Raw genomic sequence first — 19,442 nt, forward strand, 5'->3', positions numbered from 1 at the left:
TCAAGAGCGTTCTGTTTGAAAAATATTTGTCCCTCCCCACCCACGGCTGCCCACGGTCTTCCTGAAATACTCCAGCTCTCAGCTCCCCATCAGTGCTGCCACAAAAGCATCATCCGGGGTTTTGGGATGATGTTCTTTGTTAGGAGGTGAGGCAGGCCTGGAGCGGGGTTTTTTTGGGTTGGGCAGCTGGATGTGGCTCTCTGGAGCAGCCAGCCCGTGTGGCAGCGTGGGTGGCTGTGCTGTGGCATTCCAGCAGGTAAAACAGAGGCTGCTGCAGAGATTTCACCACCCACCTGTCTGGCAGGACCTGGGGAGTGGGAGAAGCAGCGGGAAAGGCCGCGCGTGGGAAGGGGGAAGCGCCGGCTCCGGCGGTGACGGGAGCACAAACAGAGCTCCTGCAGGGATCAGGGAGCGTGGGGAGGGGAGAGCCCAAACCTAACCCGTGCCAACACCTTCTTCCCCACACAGCCGCCATCCTGGATGACCCCATGGAGTGCAGCAGAGGGGAGAGGCTCTCCATCACCCTGGCCAAGAACCGCATCAACCGCGCGCCCGAGCGGGCGGGCAAGGCCAGGGTGGAGGTGGACATCTTCGAGCTGCTGCGGGACAGCGAGTACGAGACGGCAGAGACCAGTGAGTACCACCCCGAGGGCACAGCTCCCCTCCCAGGAGGAGATTCGTGATTTTTGTGGCAGTACAGAGAGAAAAAGCTCGTCCAGAAGAGGCAGCGAGGCTGGAGAGGGGCTGGGAGCACAAACCCTGTGAGGAAGGGCTGAGGGAGCTGGGGGTGTTCAGCCTGGAGAAAAGGAGACTCAAGGGTGATTTTATCACTCTCTACAACTCCCAGAGAGGTGAATGTGGTCAGGAGGGGTTGGTTTCTTTTTCCAGGCAGCACTGACAGAAGGAGAGGACACAGCCTCAAGCTGCACCAAGGGAAATACAGGTTGGATATTGGGAAAAAGTTTTTCACAGAGAGATTGATAAAATACTGGAATGATCTGCTGGGGAGGTGGTGGAGTCACCACCCCTGGATGTGTTTAAATAAAGCCTGGATGTGGCACTGGTGCCGTGGTTTAGTTGAGGTGTTGGGGCTGGGTTGGACTCGATGATCCTGGAGGTCTCCTCCAGCCTGGTGATTCTGTGACTCTGTCAAAAACATCTCTCAGCTCACAGAGCAGTTTCATTCGAGGTGAATGAAATGTGCTGGTGCAAGCTCAGCCATGGACTGAGAGGATTCCTGCCCCCGCTAAGCTTTGCCACCACTCAGTGGCTTGGGACAAATAATTCCCTTTAATCTGCCTGTCAATAAACAGGGGTAACGCTGATCCTTTGTCAAGCACTTAATGGTGAGCAAACAAGAGACTCTTGGGCAAGTTGGGTGCAATTAAATTGTTTGTAAAGCCCTGTAGAATTCTGTGTGTCAGCAAACATGTCAGCTCTGCCTGGAGCTCGAGATCGACACTGGATTTATTTACGCCAAGTGAAGTTTTTCAAGTGATATTTGAAATTATGAGGATGAAGAAGAGCTAATTTCAAGAGTCTCTTTCAAGTCCCTGAATGAAACTGTTCTTTATTAGGGTTGTTCCTCTGGATGCCCAATATGCCATTTCTATGCTGGTGAATAAAAAAAGAAATTTATGGCCACTGTCCCACAGTTTGAAAGGAACACAAAAGGTCTATGGTAGGTTTTTTTGCTGTAAGAGGGAAAACCCTTTGGTTTTCCAATTTCCTTTTAGAATCATTTTTAGCCGACCTTTAGAGTTCAAGGGAGGGCTATAATTTTTTATTACCACTTGGCTTGAGAAAGCTGGAGAAATAATTTTAAATAATAGGGATTTTAGACTGGTTTCCCAATGATTCTGCATTCCGTGACTGTGTGATCTGCAGGGCATCCCCGAAAACTGTGGCAGCGTGCTGTGCTTTGGGGCTGGCTGGTTTTTCCTGGAGTTCTGGTGGGTTTTTGGAGCTCGGGGCTCTCCAGGTGAGCTGGCAGAGCAGCTCCGTGGGGCTCTGGGATCAGCACATGGCTCCTTCATTTCCTGAGCGAGCGTTTGCTCTATTTATAGAAGTGTGCAGTTAATAAAGAGCGTCTCAGCGAGTACCTGGGCTCTATTTATAGAGCCTGGCACCCGTCAGGCAGCCCAGATTAAACCCAGCTCAGGGACTTGCACCCAGCACTTCTCCACTGCTTTGGATCCCTCCATTTTTGAAGAATTTCCTGGTTTTCCCCAGCTCTGTCATCCCCTAATTCGGCACAGCACGAGGGCAGATCCAATTTACCTGGCCAGGCCTTGCAGAAGGGATGGGAATTGCCTGGAGTGCAATGGAATCACAGAATTAAAGCTCATCCAGCTGCACCCCAGCCTGGCCTTGGGCACTTCCAGGGATGCAGGGGCAGCCACAGCTCCTCTGGGCACCCAGAATCCTCACAAGGAAGGATTTTTCCCCTCTATCCCATCTATCCCTGCCCTCTGGCAGTTTAAACCATTCCCATTTGTTCTGTCATTCCATCCCTGTTAAAGGTCTCTCCCCATCTTTCCCTTTCCCTCCTTTCAGCTGGAGGGGACCATGAGATCACCCCAAAGCCTTTTCCTTTCCAGGCTGCACAGCCCCAGCTCTCCCAGCCTTTCCCTGGGAGCTGCTCCATCCCTCTGATCCATCTTTGTGCCTCCTCTGGAGTCACTCCCAGCCCATTCCCAGTTTGCCCCTTAAAATATCCCAAATCTCCCTGTGACACTCCTAGAAAATGAGAAAATTCCTCATTTTCCTCAGCCTTCCTGGTCTTTGAAGCACCCAGTGGCATTTTTAGCTCCATTTTTGTTCCTTCCTCCTAAATATTCTGCTTTTAGCAGCACTCCTGGACCTTAGTTTGGTCACTCGATTGCAGTGACCCCAGAGGTGCTGTGAGGATCATGAGAGGCATTTCTGCCTCATTTTCAGCCTGTGACACTGCCCAGGAATTCTTCTCTTGGAAGGTTTCTCCAGCAGAGGAACGTGAATTGGCTGAGAATGAAATATTATGCGAGAAATTGTTGATTTCAGCAAATGTTGTGTTTGGGGAGAAATTGTAAACAGGGCAAGGGAGGAAGAGGCATCTCCCATTTCCAGTTTTCACCTTGGGGTGATTTTCTACGTTTTCTTTACTTGGATTTTTAGAGGAGAAATTGGAGCAAAATTACTTGATTTTGGTGAATTTTGCAGTGTGTTATTTGCCTTTTCTTCAGAGGAAAAAAAAAAAAGAATGTCTGGAAGCTTTTCTTAGAAAAGGAATAATCTGGATTCTGTATGGCTCCGCTATTAATGTCACTGATGTTATTCTTGATTTATCCTGGTGGCAGAGGAAAATCAGATTCCTGAACTTAAATTTCAAGGCTTTCATGGCTTTCAAATGCTTCAATACGTTGCTGGTATTTGTTATGACACACAATATTAATAAAAACTGTTGAGATGTTTTAACCTGTGACTGCAAAGCTGTTTACAGCTGTTTAATACTGTTCTCACATTTCACACCCTTTGATTCACTCTTAAATATCACAGCTCCTGCTTAGCTGACAGATCTAGGAGTGCTGGGATTAAAACATATATTGCATATAGAAAAGGAAGAAGACTTTTGGGGAGTTGGGGTTTTTATTTGGGGAGTCAGGGGGTTTATTTTATTTTATTTTTCTATTCTATTTTATTTTAATTTATTTTTCCTATTTTATTTTTCTAGTCTATTTTATTTTATTTTTCTAGTCTATTTATTTTAATTTATGTTTTCTATTTTATTTTTTCTATTTTATTTTATTTTTCTATTCCATTCTATTTTATTTTATTCTATTTTATTTTATTATTTTACTTTATTTTACTATTTTATTTTATTTTCTAGAGCTGTTTTTCTCTAATTTTCCCTTCTGACTGACTCAGATATTTTAATATACGAGAACCCCAAAACCTGAACTGCCCCAGCAGGTAAAATCCCACTCAATCCATCCCATTCATGCCTGGTTTGCTATTCCAGCTTTAGCTATGAATGAACACAAACTTTGCCTGTTCCTGTGTGATTTTACCGAGGTTTCAATGATAAACTGTGGGCAGAACCTTTTCTTTTTTGCTGTTACAAGGAAAGGCTGTTCCCTCTTTGTGTTTGATGTTGCAGCTCCTTTTGTGTGGCTCCAAAATGACTTGTTTAATCATGTCTTTATCTAAAGCACCTCGTTCCTTTTGATGCCAGGGCAGGACAGATTTCCCTGCTTGTCACCCTGTCCCCTCTGGCCTGGCAGCCTTTTAAGCTCCTCTTTGTTGTGAGTCCAAACACCCCGGGGCAGGTCAGGAGCCAGAGCAGCTGCAGAATTGGAGATTTTGATTTATCCACGCCCAGATTTCAAAGTGCCCTTTCAAAGGCTCTTTCCTGGCTGTTGTTTTCACCTGTCCCACTCTTTGGGGGATTTCATATTTCAGCCTGCTCTGCTTTTCAGGGAATGGTTGGGGTTGGAAGGGACCTGAAGGATCATTTTGTTCCACTCCCTGCCATGAGCAGGGACATTTTCTGCTACCCCAGGTTGCTCCAAATCCCATCCAACCCAACCTTGGGCACTTCAGGGCATCCCCAACCTCTCCAGACCTCTCTGGTTGCACAAGGGATGCTCCAGGAGCATCTCCAAACCCCTCCTGTTTCTGCACTTGGTGTTTCCTCTCTGAGAATCCCTGACCAGCCCTGTCTCTGCAAATCTCAGCCGTGTTTTGCAATCCGGGAGCTGCTGGGGTATTTCCACACCTTCCCTGCTGGTTTATTCTGAATTAGAGCCAGGAATCTTCTGTGCATTCTGTTTGAAACCCTGCTCGGGTGTCTGTGTGCTCTGGAAGAGGTGATTCTGTCCCGGGGGTGGATCCTCTGTCTGGAGGGAGTTTTCAGCCCTGCTTTGAACGGGGAGGATCCATGGAAATGTTTTCCAGGTGCTCTGGGACCTCAGGAAGTGAAAGACACTCTGACCATGTCTGAGGTGATGTGCATACATTTATCATCAAGAGCTACTCATTTCTTGTGCTTTTTCATGTTCCAAAAATAAGTTTGCAGTTCTGCCTTCCTTAAAAAAAAAAATCTTGCTGTGTCCCAAGTGTCCAAACTTGGGCTTAATTCCCAAATACACTCCAGGAAATGATTGGACACTGCCCTGCTGTCCAAAAGGAGGTCACTGTGCCCTGAACACCTGATCCAGGCTGGTCAGTGATCCGTGGTGAAGAGGTCCTTAAAGTGATGTCACTTCAGTGTCCTGCGTTCTTGAGACCCTGAATTTTGAATAACATCAAAATTGGGACAAACTCGGAGCTGCTGGAGCCTGCAGCACTCACAAAGCGCCCTGCACAGCCCCTGTGGTGCCCAGGGGTTGGAGTGTGAAGGGATTGGAGTGGCAGGGGGTCTGTAATTATCCAATTACGGTCCCTGTGATAATCAGGGATGGATTTGGGGTCCAGGACCAACATCTCCACATCCTGCAAGTGCTCCTCTGGCCGTGGCAGCAGCAAGGAGGAGCCTTTTCTCCCTGTGGAGACCTGCCAGCATCAGGTGACGCTCTGAAATAGGAAATGTGCACGGATTACAAGAGGAGCTTTCCAAATGTGGTCAAAACCTTTGCCTCAGGTGCCTCCACTTTGTTTCCATTCATTTCCCTTCATTTTCGTGGATGTTTCCCCCTGGTAGTGATAAGCCAGGTCTGTTCCTTCCTCCACTTGTTGCAACCACGTTGCTATGGCTACTTAACCCACTTTTTGTTCCTGCTGAAGAAAATCACTCACCAAACTTTCCCCTGCACGGCACAAGGAGATTTTCCCTGGGAACTTTGTCCTGGTGACCTGTGGCTAAGGGAGGGCTTGGAGCAGCTCCTGGATGCTGAAAGGCAGAGCTGAGAGGGGCTGATGTGTGCTGCTGAGACAGCAGGCAAGGCTTTCAAACTGCTGGTGCTCTTTATTTAAAAAAGATCTTCTGGAGAGGTTTAAGTGCCTGTAAATTTTTTAAGCACAGAGGAAAAGCAAGCCCTGACTTCCTTTGAAGATGCTGCAGAAAAATATCCCTCATTCCGTAGGAGATTGAGTTGTTGGAGGGCGAGGGAGCTCAGAAGGAAGGAAAACCCAAGAGGAGATGTTTGCATTTCATGAGCGCTTTCTGTAAGAAGTTGGAGCAATCAGGGGAACTGGGGAGGATAAGGAGTTTTTCCTTCAAAAGAGAAGCAAAACCAGTTCTCCAAAGTGACAAATTAAATGAGATTTGAGCTTCAAGTTCCAGCTGTGAGGCTGTGGAGGCTTCAGGAGTTTAAAGGCCAGAGATCACAGAATCAGAGTGGTTTGGACTGGCAGGAACCTTAAAGATCATCTTGTTCCACCTCCAGGGTGCTCCAAGCCCTGTCCAGCCTGGCTTTGGACACTTCCAGGGATCCAGGGACAGCCACAGCTTCTCTGGGAAAACTTGAAACTGCGGATGTTCCCTTCCCAAACCCCACACTCAACCCCAACCTCGCTGTTCTAAAACCACCCCAAGCACAGCGAGATTCTCTTCCACTTCCAGCCTGGATTTAAAGACTCAAAGTCCCTGAAACCCTGATCTGTAGCTCAGCAGGTTTGATGATGAGTTCACTTTACTACCAAAAAAAAAAAAAAAGTTCAGGTTTGAATTTTTCCAGCTCAAACAACTCTTCCCAACCCTCACAAGAGCTGCTCTGGGGTGAACACCAGGGGAAGAGGTGGGTTTGATACTGAAGATCACCAAAATCCCAGCTTTGGGATGCAGGGGTTTGGTTTTCACACACAGAAATGTTGAGAGCTTGCCCTGCGCAGAACCCATAAGAGCTTTGGTGCCTCTTTTCTCCCTTTGGGTGCCTCCTTTCTCCCTTTCAGCATCCAATTTCTTCAGAAAGTTGAGCCAACGTGGCTTTGTCTGGGGAAAAAGCTGAGTGAGGATGCTGAGGCAGGTCTGGCACTGCAGAAGGAGCTGTGGGCAGCTCTCAGGAGGCTTTTGAAGCTCAGGGGTTGAGGCGTGAGGGGCTCCCACCTCCCGTTCAGGAGGTTTTTCCTGCTCTGCAGGAAGGTTTGTGAGCGATGCAGGGGATGGCAGCAGGGAGGTGACACGAGCTGGATTTGTGCTGTGAATTAAAAGGACCAAAAAGTTTAACCTGGGAAGAGATTTAACTTCTTCAGTTTGTCAGGGGTTTTTTTATGGTTCTGCCGACCTTGGTGGCAGGGAGCCAGAAGATTTAACTTTTACCAGGAAGGAAACAACACAAAACTAAAGAAAACCAGCAGTGAAATCCTTGTTTTTACCACTGAACTCTGTAAAGATGAGGGGAGAAATTCCTGCAAGTCTGATGCTTTGAAGTGTGTAGCACCTTCCATAAAGTTTAGTTCATGTTTCTGTCCTGGGGACAGAAAGGGGTGGTACAAGAGAGGATCAGAGATGAAGATTTTGGGGCTTTGGGGAGAGTTTAGGTGGGGTTTTAAAAGGCTGGGGGAAGATGGAGAGTGCCACAGGCAGTGCTTCAGGGGGAAATAAAGGGAATTTTGGGATGGAAATGGCAGAGAGGGTGTTGTGTGAAGGAGGTGAGGCCGTGTCCTTACCGAGGTGCAGCAGGCACTGTGGGCACGGCTGTCTGCTGGAATTTGGGATGAATTCTGATCTCTCTCTCTCTCTGATGCCCACAGTGTGCCAGATTCTCCCCAAAGGCGTGGTGGGGGTCCTGGGGCCTTCCTCCAGCCCAGCCTCCAGCTCCATCATCAGCAACATCTGTGGGGAGAAGGAGGTGAGTGAGAAATCCCTTCGCGATGATCAGAGGGGACAGCACGGTGTGTCACCCCTCCTCCCGATGCACAGACGTGTGAAATGCCTTCCTTTTCCCTCTGCTCCCTCTTCCTGCCTCCTTTTCCCTCTCTGCACCCCCTTTTTCCCCCCTCACACTCATCACATCCCCACTGGCTGAGGGGAGCAAACCCCAAAGCTTTGCCCTGATGGATGCAACCCCAAAGCTCCCGCTGTGACTTTGTGCCCACTCTTGTGCAGCTTTATGTTTACTGCTGTTCCATCCAGTTCCACTCCTTTTTATTATCTGTGTCCAGACTATGTGCTGGATTTAATATTTTATAAGCCTCGAACCAGCCTACACTGATCTGGCTCTGCACTCGGGAGGAGAAATTGAGTTCTCCTCTCATAGTTCATCCCTTTAAAGCCAGATAACATCTCTCAGCCATTTAGTGGCTCTCTCTGGAGCCCAGCCTTCGAGGAGAGGAGGCTGGCGCTGAGCACTGTAAATAATTTGCATTCACAAATGAGTGCTGGTTGTTCCTGGAGTGTGGCAGAGACTGAAGGGATCTTCCAGCCCCGATGCAGCAGGAGGGGTCCCCTGGGGGTGTTTTTAGTGTTTTCTTTTGCTAAATGTCCCGGGCATGTGCTCCATCCCAGGGAAAGGCAGCTCTGCAGGTGTTTTTCCTCTGAAATTCAGATTCACCCTGAGCCTTTGATCCGAGGCTCCTGATTATTTCTTAGTTCAGAAAGGAGAGGTGAGCGCTGGTGCCCTGCTGAGGTGTTTGGCTCTCTCAGCTGCCCTCCAAACGATGTAAACCTGCAGGAACTCCCTGGGATTTACATCCCAGGAACATCAGCTGTGTCAAAGGGGGCACAGAGCCCAGCCAGAGCCCCCTGTGCCTGCAGCCACCCCTCAGGGAAGGGGAGCAGCATCCCCAGGACACCCCTGGGGTTGATGATGTTCTGGGGGATGAACCTGCCCTGGGTTACCCCTCTCACGCCCAAGGAATTCCCTTTCCTCGTGTCCAGAAAGGGGAGTTGCAGTGGGGCAGAGCTCTTGGAAAGCAGAGGAGGACTCTGGGGATGAAGGCAGGGGCTGGACAGGGCTGTTTTGGCTGATCCTGGCAAATCCTCAGGTTTTGGCTTAAAGGTCACATTTAAGAGAATTAAGCCCTGATGTGCTGATGGGTTCCTTCCCCGTGTCTGCATCTCTGAGCCGCAGGCTGGGTCTGGATCCCTCCAGGAGTGATGAGGATGCTGCCAGGAGCTGCTCTGCTTACAGGAATCCTCCTTTCCCTCCCTGGGTGAGGGCTGCGGGCTGGAATCGAGGCAGACAGCAGCTGATTCCTGCTGAACCGGTGCTAACCAACAGCTCCTGCTGCCCATAAAGAGCCATCACCAGCTGCTAATGGGCTCTCCCAGGAGGAGAGAGGTGGGAGACAGGGGCTGACGCCTTCGGAAGGACCAATAATGCAGGGAAAGAGGACCTGACACACTGCTAACAAAGCTGTGGCAGATGTTCCCTTTCTCCGACTTCTGTTGCTTCCAAAATAATTCACCCGGCGGAGGGAAAACAAGGCTGCCTCTCTTCATCTGGCCGAGCCCGCGGTGTCTGGGCTGGGTCTGAGTGTCTGCCCACCCTTCCCATCCACGCTGGGCTGCAGGATGTGCAGCAGAGCTGCCCTGGAGGGAGCCCTGCAGCTCCCAAAATTCCCCATGCAGCAGAATCCCGCTCCAGCTGCTGCTCTGCTGGATCAATGGCAAGCCCAGCACTGGTGCTGCCAGCCCTGGCTGGCCTCGTGTTGATCAGAAATGCCCAAGGCTTCTGGCTGCTGCAGCTGCTCCTCCTCTGCCCAGCCTCGGGGTCATCTCGTTCTTGCCTTCGTCTCTGCTAATTATTTACCTGGTGGCACCTCGGTACAGCACGGGGCAGGGCATCCCCTGTGTCCCTGCCTGCCTTCCCAAATGAAGGCTGGGCCCAGCTACAATTAGCGCCCCAGCTAATTAGGTTGAACTGACAGGGAAGGTTTCCTGTGCTGTAATCACAGTCCCCGTTGCCTTTTGCTGAGTGGCTCAGCAAGACTTTTCCTGCTCCACTCCTTCCCGTGGCTTTTCGTTGCTGTGATAATTATTTTTCCTCTGCTGCTGCACAAATCCCACCCTCCCCTCTTGACTCCAGTGATGCTTCTGCAGTTTTATTGGGATATTCCACTTTCTGCCTGCTGTGCTTTTCACACCACAGGCCCTTTAGCGCAGATTTACTTGTTTTTATTTCTTCTTCCCCTTTAATTATATTTTCTTTCCTCCTCCCCACGCTCAGGTTCCTCACTTCAGAGTGGCTCCGGAGGAGTTCCTGAAGCTGCAGCTCCAGAGGTTCACCACCCTCAACCTCCACCCCAGCAACACCGACATCAGCGTGGCCGTGGCAGGAATCCTGAATTTCTTTAACTGCACCACTGCCTGCCTCATCTGTGCCAAAGCTGAATGTGAGTCTTTGCCAGGCTGGTTTGCCTGCCCCTCTGCTTCATCTCCTTTTTGTTTGGTGCTTGCTGGAGAAGGTCCCAGGTCCTCGTGTTCCCTGGTCAGAGCAGCTTTTTCCACTCCAGGGCAGTTTCTCTGCCCCTGGTGCCCCATGGAGGTGTTATTCAGAGCAGGAAAGGGGATGGGAAGAGATTATCCTGCCTTCTGTTTGACCATCTGAAGAGACTTTTGCTTCCCCAAATAGGAAAAAAAAAATTAAAAAGGCATAGGCCTGTTTCTGGAGATTATTTTTTAGGCAGGTAAAGCACTTAGAAATATGTCTTGCCCAAAGCTGCGTGCAGTTTGTGGCCTAAAACAGGATTTGATTAATAATCAGCACAGTGCACGCCCTCCTGGGCTCTGCAGCCGTACATCTGCTGGTGACTGTGCATCTGGACACGGGACTCTGCACCTCAGCAAAGCCATCTGCACCTCAGAATGGCCATCTGGACCTTGGCAAAGCCATCTGCACCTCAGCAGGGCCAGATCCACCTCAACAAAGCCATCCCCACCTCAACAAAGCCATCCCCACCTCAACAAAGCCATCCCCACCTCAGCAAAGCCATCCCCACCTCAACAAAGCCATCCCCACCTCAGCAGGGCCACCTCCACCCCTGCAGAGCTCCTGGGGTGGCAGAAGCAGGCTCTGTGTGTCCCCTGCTTTCTGGGGTCACCCAGCAGTAGATTTGGGGTGGCCACACCAGCTCTGCTCGTGTTGCCCTGTGCCAGATCCATCAGCTCTGGCGTTTGCCGGGCACACCAGCCTGCAAGAGGGGCTTTGGAAAGGGAGGTGGGTGCAGGGAGAGCTTTGGGAATGCTGCTCCTGTCTGCGCCAGGGGAAGGAAAGGCAGCATCATCCCCAGTCAGCTCTGGGCAAACTTCCCAGCAGCAGCTGGGAAGGAGGAGTGGGAGGATTCCTGCACAGGGACACGAGGAGCAGGAATGTCTTAGATTCCTGCACAGGGACACCAGGAGCAGGAATGTCTTAGATTCCTGCACAGGGACACGAGGAGCAGGAATGTCTTAGATTCCAGCACAGGGACACGAGGAGCAGGAATGTCTTAGATTACTGCACAGGGACACCAGGGGCAGGAATGTCTTAGATTCCTGCACAGGGACACCAGGGGCAGGAATGTCTTAGATTCCTGCACAGGGACACCAGGGGCAGGAATGTCTTAGATTCCTGCACAGGGACACGAGGAGCAGGAATGTCTTAGATTCCTGCACAGGGACACGAGGAACAGGAATGTCTTAGATTCCTGCACAGGGACACGAGGAGCAGGAATGTCTTAGATTCCAGCACAGGGACACGAGGAGCAGGAATGTCTTAGATTCCAGCACAGGGACACCAGGAGCAGGAATGTCTTAGATTCCAGCACAGGGACACGAGGAGCAGGAATGTCTTAGATTCCTGCACAGGGACACGAGGAGCAGGAATGTCTTAGATTCCAGCACAGGGACACGAGGAGCAGGAATGTCTTAGATTCCTGCACAGGGACACGAGGAGCAGGAATGTCTTAGATTCCTGCACAGGGACACGAGGAACAGGAATGTCTTAGATTCCAGCACAGGGACACGAGGAGCAGGAATGTCTTAGATTCCAGCACAGGGACAGAGGAGCAGGAATGTCTTAGATTCCAGCACAGGGACACGAGGAGCAGGAGTGTCTTTACCTTCCCTCTGTGCTCTCTGTGCCCCGAGGGCTGCAGGCACTGGCTGAGGTAAGTCAGTAAATCACCTTCGGTGAGCAGTGCTCACATTTACCCCAGGAAAGGCCCTCTGCTCGGAATGATGCAATTAAAATCATGCAAATGGTTTCCCACATCACTCCCAGCGCTGGAATTTTTCATTGTCTCACCGTAACCTCAAGCAAGGAGGGAAGCAAAGATAATTAGGTTTTCTCAGCTCTGCACCCCTGCCCTGCTCCCCACTCCCGGGCCAGGTGTCTCCCACTGGGATTAACATGATTAATATGATTTTTATTTAGCTGGATCAAACCCTCTTACCTGAAGCAATCCGATTTATTTCGCTCTGGTGCTGCTGGAGAACTCAATATTTAAGATGTGCTGAGTCCTTCCCAGACCCAGGGAAGCAGTGGGACAGGAGCCTTTCATCCATCCAGCTCTTTGTGCTCAGCAAGGACCTGATCTGAGCCAGGCTTGAAGCCCAACATGCCCTGACTGTAACAGAGCCCAGACAAGGCTTAATTGAGCTGCATGAAGGAGCACAAACCCTGATTTTCCCTTAGAACATGCACTGCTCCTAAGCACAGTCCTTAAACAACTAACTGGAGGCATTTCAGGCTTTTGGAAGGTTCCCTTGAGGCAGCAGAGGGGAGCGTGAGAGCTGCCTGCTCATCAGTGAGGAAATGCTGTTTTGAGGGATGTTATTATTTAGATCCCAGGAGGAGCAAGCTGGAGCTGCTTTGGTTTAAGTGTGAGGCTGTGTGATGGGACCCCTGGGCCCTACCCTGCCACACTCATCCTGTCACACCCTTCCTCTGGGGGCTGGCTGTGATTTCCCCTGGCACATGCAGAAAATGACCCTTAAAGCCAAAGAACTTGGGCCAGCCTAAGGGTAATGCCATGGGGGATGTAAAATGTAATGCCATGAATAGAATGAGATTTGTGTGACTCGGTTTGGTGGCTGGAATGAGATTTTCTGACTCAGTTTCTCTGCAGTGTTCAAGAATTAGGTGGTTTGGGAACTGCTCTGGAAGGTTTTGTGTGATTACAGGGAAATCTTAACCTAAAAAGGAAAATAGAGGAGTGTGGGGACTTTTTAGGAGCTTCTCTGACTGTGAGAGGGGAGGGAATAACACCCAGGGCACTGAGGTCCGAGGTCTTGTGAACATCTTTGATCCTTTTCTATATTTTTTTAAATTCAAACAGCCAGGGAGATGTTTGAAGAAAGTGTTAGGATGAAAAGCGAGGCTGGATGAAGGAATGTTCTCTTCCCAAACATCAGCAGGAGCATTAGGGAGGGCTGTGGCATCCAGGATTGCTCCAGCTCCTGCCTTTCCTCCTTCCCAGGAAGCAGCTCTGGCTCTGAGGGCTCAGCAGTGAGGCTGCTCCTGCCAGCTCCGGATGTTTTGCACGAGGAAAAATCAAATAATCAAGGTCAGGACTTGCCACGGGCCAGCCTGAGCCTCTCTCAGAGCTCCCCACGGGAGTGTTCAAGCAGCAGGTGCCTGGTGCAGCCTCTCTGTCGCCACTTTAGTACTTCAAAGGTGCCAGGAGGAGTCTGCAAGCCTTTGCCGGGGTTCACATCCCTCTGAAGTGCCAGTCTGGCGGCAGCAGCAGCGAGAGGCTCACATCCTCTCAGCATCAAACAAAGGGGAATCTCTGCACACAATAGAGACTTCCCTGCACACAGCAAGAGCAGCTGCAAGCAGGAGGCTTGATGAGGCTACAGGTAGGATCTAACGTGCTGGAAATGATAATTTCCTCGAGCTGGAGACCAAATGATTCTTTTTTTTTTTTTTTTTTTTTTTTTTTTTTTTTTTTTTTTTTTTTTTTTGTTTCCTGGTTCTGCTTCTTCCTCTCTGTGCCTGATGAGCTTTAGAAAAATTTTCCTGGGTTTCGCAGCAGCAGAGTTCACTGGGAGGAGCTGTGGGTGAACTTGCAGCAACCTGTCTGGTCCCCTGCAGGTGGGGAATGGGTGGAAATGAACCTTTCCACATCCTCAAGGGTCAAATGGAGGGCTCAGGTAAAATTTACTCTTCACTCGGGTTAGAAGACTAAAGAAGTATTCAGGTGAACTTCTGTGGTGTAAGCAGAGTGAATTCTCTGCCTGGTGAGGAAGAAAAAGAAGCTGATGTGACCCAGAAAGTCCTGGCAGAGCTGTTTTTATAACCCCTTGCTGTGCTCCTCCCTGTACCCAGAGAGGTGAGAGGCAAGGGCATTGTCAGGAGCTCAGAGCAAGCTCAGAGTGCTTTCAACCTCTCCCTGTGAGCGAGAGGCTCCTCATCTTGGATGTGTCCCTTTTCCTGCCCTGCTTTGTTGCCTTGTGAAGTGCTGGGAGTCCTTGAGAGCAGAGCTCCAGCACTGATCCCATCCCGCTGCATCCCTCCCCTGCCTCCTGACCTGCTGGGGAATGAGTGCATTCCTGCAGTCAAAAATAAGTCAGGTTTAGAGTAAAACTCTGACTTGAGGGTTAATTTGCCTCTCTACCAGCTGTGATCCTGCTGATGGTTCTGTTTCTCCTGCTCAGCTTTCCCCCTCTTTTGGGGCTGTCTTCCTGTGGGGATGGGGTGTGTGGCTGTGCTGATGATTCCATCTGCTGGTCCCTCTGATCAATCAAACTTGGCAGGAGGTTATTCCTTGATGAAACTTAGCAGCTGGAGAGCAGAGAGGCTTTAGCAAAGCTGCTCTCTTGACTAACAAAATCTGCAGCAGGAGTTTTGACATCTTATTAGGCTTCAAGGCAGCTGTGCTGGAAGGAGCCCTTGACGTGCCCATCCTTATTTTTGTCAGATTTTTAATGTTGTATTTTTGCAGTGACCTCCAACTCTCGGCAGAGCTTCTCATCCCCTTGGAAGAGAGCAGATACCCATCAGAGTGCTCCAAGATCTCCAAAAAAGCTGCTCCTCTCTGGGCACCTAATTTGGGAGCTGGAAGTGCAAAGGCTGAGGGGGAGGAATAATCCTCCAGTAACCAGAACAATCCCACATGCAGGGAGATAATGGAGACCTTGTTTGGACCTTGTGTTGAAGGTCTTATCTCTTCCCAAGAGGAGTTTGGGGCCTCTTTCTTTTCCTGGAGGAGAGCTGGAGTAGCTCCATCACTTTACCTTCCCTGCTGGACCAAGCAATGAGTCCTAAACCCTTTCCATTTCCTTTTTCTGGGGAACAGCTGGAATAACTCCATCATTTCTAATTCCCTGGTAGACCCAGAATTGAGCCCCAAATTGTTTTCTCCCACTTTTTCTGGGGAACAGCTGGAATAACTCCATCATTTCTCATTCCCTGCTGGACCAGGCGCTGAGCCCCAAATCCTTTCCTTTGCACTGCACAGACCCAGAACTTCAGGAATGCATCCTGCTGTGGATCACTGCGTTCCACGGGGCAACCAAGCCTCAAATTAAAAGGGATCTGTCCTTTTTCTCTCTTTCCTTCCAAGGCCTTTTAAACCTGGAGAAGCTGCTGCGGCAGTTCCTCATTTCCAAGGACACGCTGTCGGTGCGGATGCTGGATGACAGCCGGGACCCCACCCCGCTCCTCAAGGAGATCCGGGATGACAAGACAGCCACCATCATCGTCCACGCCAACGCCTCCATGTCCCACACCATCCTGCAGAAGGTCAGTGTCCCCTCCCCTGCCCCTCGGGATGCTGCTGCTCCCTCCCAGCCAGCTGTTGTGTGATATTGTGTCTTGGTTTGGAAGGACTGGTGTCTGCTAAGGAAGGCAGGAGCCCCCTTGGAATGGAGGATGTGAACCCTCTCCCTCTGAATTATTGTGATTTTGAAATTAAGGGGCTTTCAGGCAAAGATATGGGAATAGGAAGAACAGTTCTTTACTAGGAACATGGAAATAAAAATGCAGTAGTATTAAAAAACCCCAAACACTGCCAGAGTCAGCACACAGCCTGACCCGCTGTTGTTCAGGGTGCTGGCAGCAGCCCAGCCCAGCCCTCCTGCAGTGACAGATGTGGCTCTGTTGCAGCAATGATCCTGGAGCAGGGGCAGTTTCCTCTGAAGGTGCAGTGGGGTGAGATGGGTCTGTTCTTCCTCTGGGAATGCAGAGCACACAGGCTGTGCTGGGCTCTGGATCCCAGGGTTTATCCAGGTGGGAATGCAGTGCACACAGGCTGTGCTGGGCTCTGAATGCCAGGGTTTATCCAGGTGGGAATGCAGTGCACACAGGCTGTGCTGGGCTCTGAATCCCAGGGTTTATCCAGGTGGGAATGCAGTGCACACAGGCTGTGCTGGGCACTGAATGCCAGGGTTTATCCAGGTGGGAATGCAGAGCACACAGGCTGTGCTGGGCTCTGAATGCCAGGGTTTATCCAGGTGGGAATGCAGAGCACACAGGCTGTGCTGGGCTCTGAATGCCAGGGTTTATCCAGGTGGGAATGCCGGGCTCCTCCCCTGGGTGCAGCATCTCCCATGGGTGATGGAATTGGATCAGCCCTGCAGGGAGCCTCGATGGCCCCTGGACAGCAGAGATCCCCTGGAGGGAGGGTGGGTCCTGGAAGGGTAAAGAACCCTGCCCCAGCTGGTTTGATCAGCTGGTGACAGAACACAAACTGCTGGTTACATCCTGCATTTCAACCTAAACCATATTGAAAAGTGAAAATTCCTGCAGCAGCGCTGGGAATGGGCTCTGCCCAGAGGGGAATTGCCACTGGTGGAGTTTCCAGGGCTGGATCTGTGCAAGTGATGCTTTAATTGCTCTGAGGGGATGTGTTTGCTCTCCACAAGTGGTGTCACCATCAAAGAGCTGTGAAGGGCTGCTCAGCTCTCTGAAATGGCTCTTGTGCCTTTTTTCCCCTCCCATTATCTATCTAACTTTTTCCTTTTTTTTTTTTTTTATTGTCTTATTAGCCGAGATTTTATTTTAATCCTGTTTATTTTTAAATGGTCTCTGGCTGCAGTTTCCAGCATTTGTTTTGATGTTTTGATAGCCTACTTGAGAACTGAGCAGTGGCTCCAGATGGAGCAGAGTTTCTCACATCCTGGAGGGAACAAGAAGCACATTCCTGAAGGGAGGCAGGATCCAAGCACTGGGATCCCCCTGGTGCTGGTGCAGGCATTCCACACTGTCCTGGCTGTTTTATCACAATGGAATGTGTCATCCAGAGGCCTTGCCTGTGTCAGGTTTATCCCTGATGACATCCAGCAGGGATATTTTTATCACTCCTTTCTCCCTGCAAAAGATTTTTATTCCACTACATGCAATTTTCATTTCTAAATGTTCAGTTTGGGGGATTTTTTGGGGTTGTCTACTTGGAGAGGGGAGGTTTGTGTGGTTTTTTTTCCCCTTTTTCCCCTGTTGCTGTCTGGCTGCTGAGGGCTGTCCCCCTCTTGTTGCTATAGTGACTTCCCACAGGCTCCCAGCAGCTCTCTCCAGGCACCCACACCTCCCTGCCCAGCTCCAGCCTCCTTCTGCCACCTCTGAGAAATGTCAGAAACTGCCAGCATTCCCCAGTAAAACCCACTTCTTCCAGCTAGAGGACTGTAGGAATGGAGGGTAATAAATAAAGAGCTCTTGATCTGGTGACTTTTTGCACCTTGAGGGTGTTTTATTGGTAGAGGTGGAGCCAGGGGTGGTGCTGAGCATCAGGCGAAGCCACGTCCAGGAAAAACGCTCTGTGTGTTTGCTGGGTCTGTCCCAGGAGAGCAGCCCTGCACAGTGAGAGGAGGAATTCACAGTTTCTCATGCCTCACCCTCCACAGATGGGCTGGGGACACACGGATGATTCCCAGATTCCCAGCCTGTCCCGCTCCCAGCTGCCAGGGCCAGGTGAATGGATGGGCTTTGCTGCTCACCTTCATTTTCTGCCCTTGAAACCAAACACTCTGAGCTCAAAATGGGTCACAGGGAGAGCTGGAATTGTCCCTGTCCCCAGGAAGGGATGAGGAGGGGGAATTGGTGCCAAGCTTTGCTGTGCAGGGTGTGAAAAATGAGGTGGGCTCTGCGTTCACGGGACTCCTTGGAGGAAACAGCTTTGCTGTGTCTGCTGTGACACCTGGGCAAGGGACAGGGTGACAATGTGCAGAGCCACCAGCAGTGGTGGCCTCAGATTTGCAGAGGAACAGGTAAAAGACAGGCAGGAAAAGGGAGAGGTGCAATCCAAGCTGCCTCTTCCTGCCTTTCCTTCCCTGACTTTCTGTTGTCACAGCTTCCAGGAGGGATAAAAAGGGACTCACACCAGGAGGTGCTGCCTTTGCTCCTTCCCTCGTTGCCTCCCGTTCCTCTGTGTGGTCTGCACTGCTGGGAAAACCTCTTTGCCAGGCTCTGGAAGCTCGATTTGAGACCAGCTGTGCCTGGCAGTGGAACAGAGGCTTCCAGGAGCATCTGCAGATTAATGCCCCACTTTGCTGAGCATCTGTTCCCACAACCAACTCCTTGTGTAGTGAGGATTTTGGGAAAGGGCTCCAGTTATCTGCTCTGTGATCTCTAGAACAGATCATCCCCGTGGAAAACTCTGTGTCCTTCCCTCTGCATCCCTGGACAGTTTTGCCCTGTTTTCTTCATTTCTGTGGCCAGCACAGCCCTGTCTCAATTCTGGAGAGCAGGCTGAGATATTTGGTCTCATCCATGCTCATTAATTTGTGGAATTTGAGCCCAAATCTGACTGATAAAACTGGAAAACCACCAGGGGCTTGATTGTCCTTTTCCTGTAACTCCCAAGAGCTTTTTCTGCCTTTCTCCCTCCATCAAGGTGTTTGTGGTGGAAGGGGCAAGCCTGGAGCTCTCAGCTGCTCTTTTCCCTCATTATGTCCCAGAACAGGAGCAAAGAAAAGCAGAAATCCTCATTTTCCTCCAAAACCACCATGGAATTCCTCATCCCAAGGGGTTCTGGAGCTCTCAGGACTGGGGCTGCAGGACCCACCTCACCTTTCCAGTGTCACTGAGGACCATTGAGGACCATTGGGGTCTGTCAGGGGTTCAAAGCTGTTCTGCTGGGAGCCCAAAAGCTTCTGCATTCCACAGGCGTCTTCCTTAGGGTTTGTCCTTGGGTGGATGCACCTGCAGGATGCAGAAATCCCTGAATTCCATCTGGGAATGCTGTGGGGAGAGCAGGGGCGCTCCCAGGGGTCTGCAGCTGGGTCATTTCTCTCTGTGCAGGTGCTTTGTCAGGGCTGTTGTGGACAGGAGACCTCAGGTAAGCTCAGTCCTGCTGAAAAATTGCTTCCTCAGACTTTAATTTCCCAGGTCCAGCCGTGCTGCTGTGTCCCACCCTCCCTTCCTGCAGGCAGAGATAAGCCTGAACAAGCAAGCTGTGGCCCTGCTGGAGTGGAGATTGGAGATTGTCAGGCTCTGGTTTAATCTGTTTTTTCCTCTCCTTCACAGGCAGCTGAACTGGGGATGGCATCTGCCTATTACACCTATATCTTCACTAATCTGGTAAGGAGTTTTTCCCAGCTTTTCCTGCCTGAGTGTGGAGTCATTTTAATGGGAGTTGATCCCCCTGACCCGTGGGATCCTTGG

At 50.5% G+C, this 19,442-nt stretch overlaps 1 protein-coding gene across 2 annotated transcripts in view; it reads left to right on the plus strand.

Moving 5' to 3' along the window:
* Positions 1 to 19,442, plus strand: part of GRIK4 (glutamate ionotropic receptor kainate type subunit 4) — a 121,632-nt gene that overhangs the window by 49,637 nt on the left and 52,553 nt on the right. For both annotated transcript variants that reach the window (XM_063417989.1, XM_063417990.1), the window contains exons 2-6: positions 469 to 633; positions 7,672 to 7,769; positions 10,089 to 10,254; positions 15,409 to 15,587; positions 19,305 to 19,358. In XM_063417989.1, the coding sequence (XP_063274059.1) occupies positions 469 to 633; positions 7,672 to 7,769; positions 10,089 to 10,254; positions 15,409 to 15,587; positions 19,305 to 19,358 (662 nt within the window). The remainder of the gene's footprint in view (positions 1 to 468; positions 634 to 7,671; positions 7,770 to 10,088; positions 10,255 to 15,408; positions 15,588 to 19,304; positions 19,359 to 19,442) is intronic.

The sequence above is a fragment of the Prinia subflava genome, chromosome 22 (genome assembly GCF_021018805.1).
Source record: "Prinia subflava isolate CZ2003 ecotype Zambia chromosome 22, Cam_Psub_1.2, whole genome shotgun sequence".
Lineage (NCBI taxonomy): Eukaryota > Metazoa > Chordata > Aves > Passeriformes > Cisticolidae > Prinia > Prinia subflava.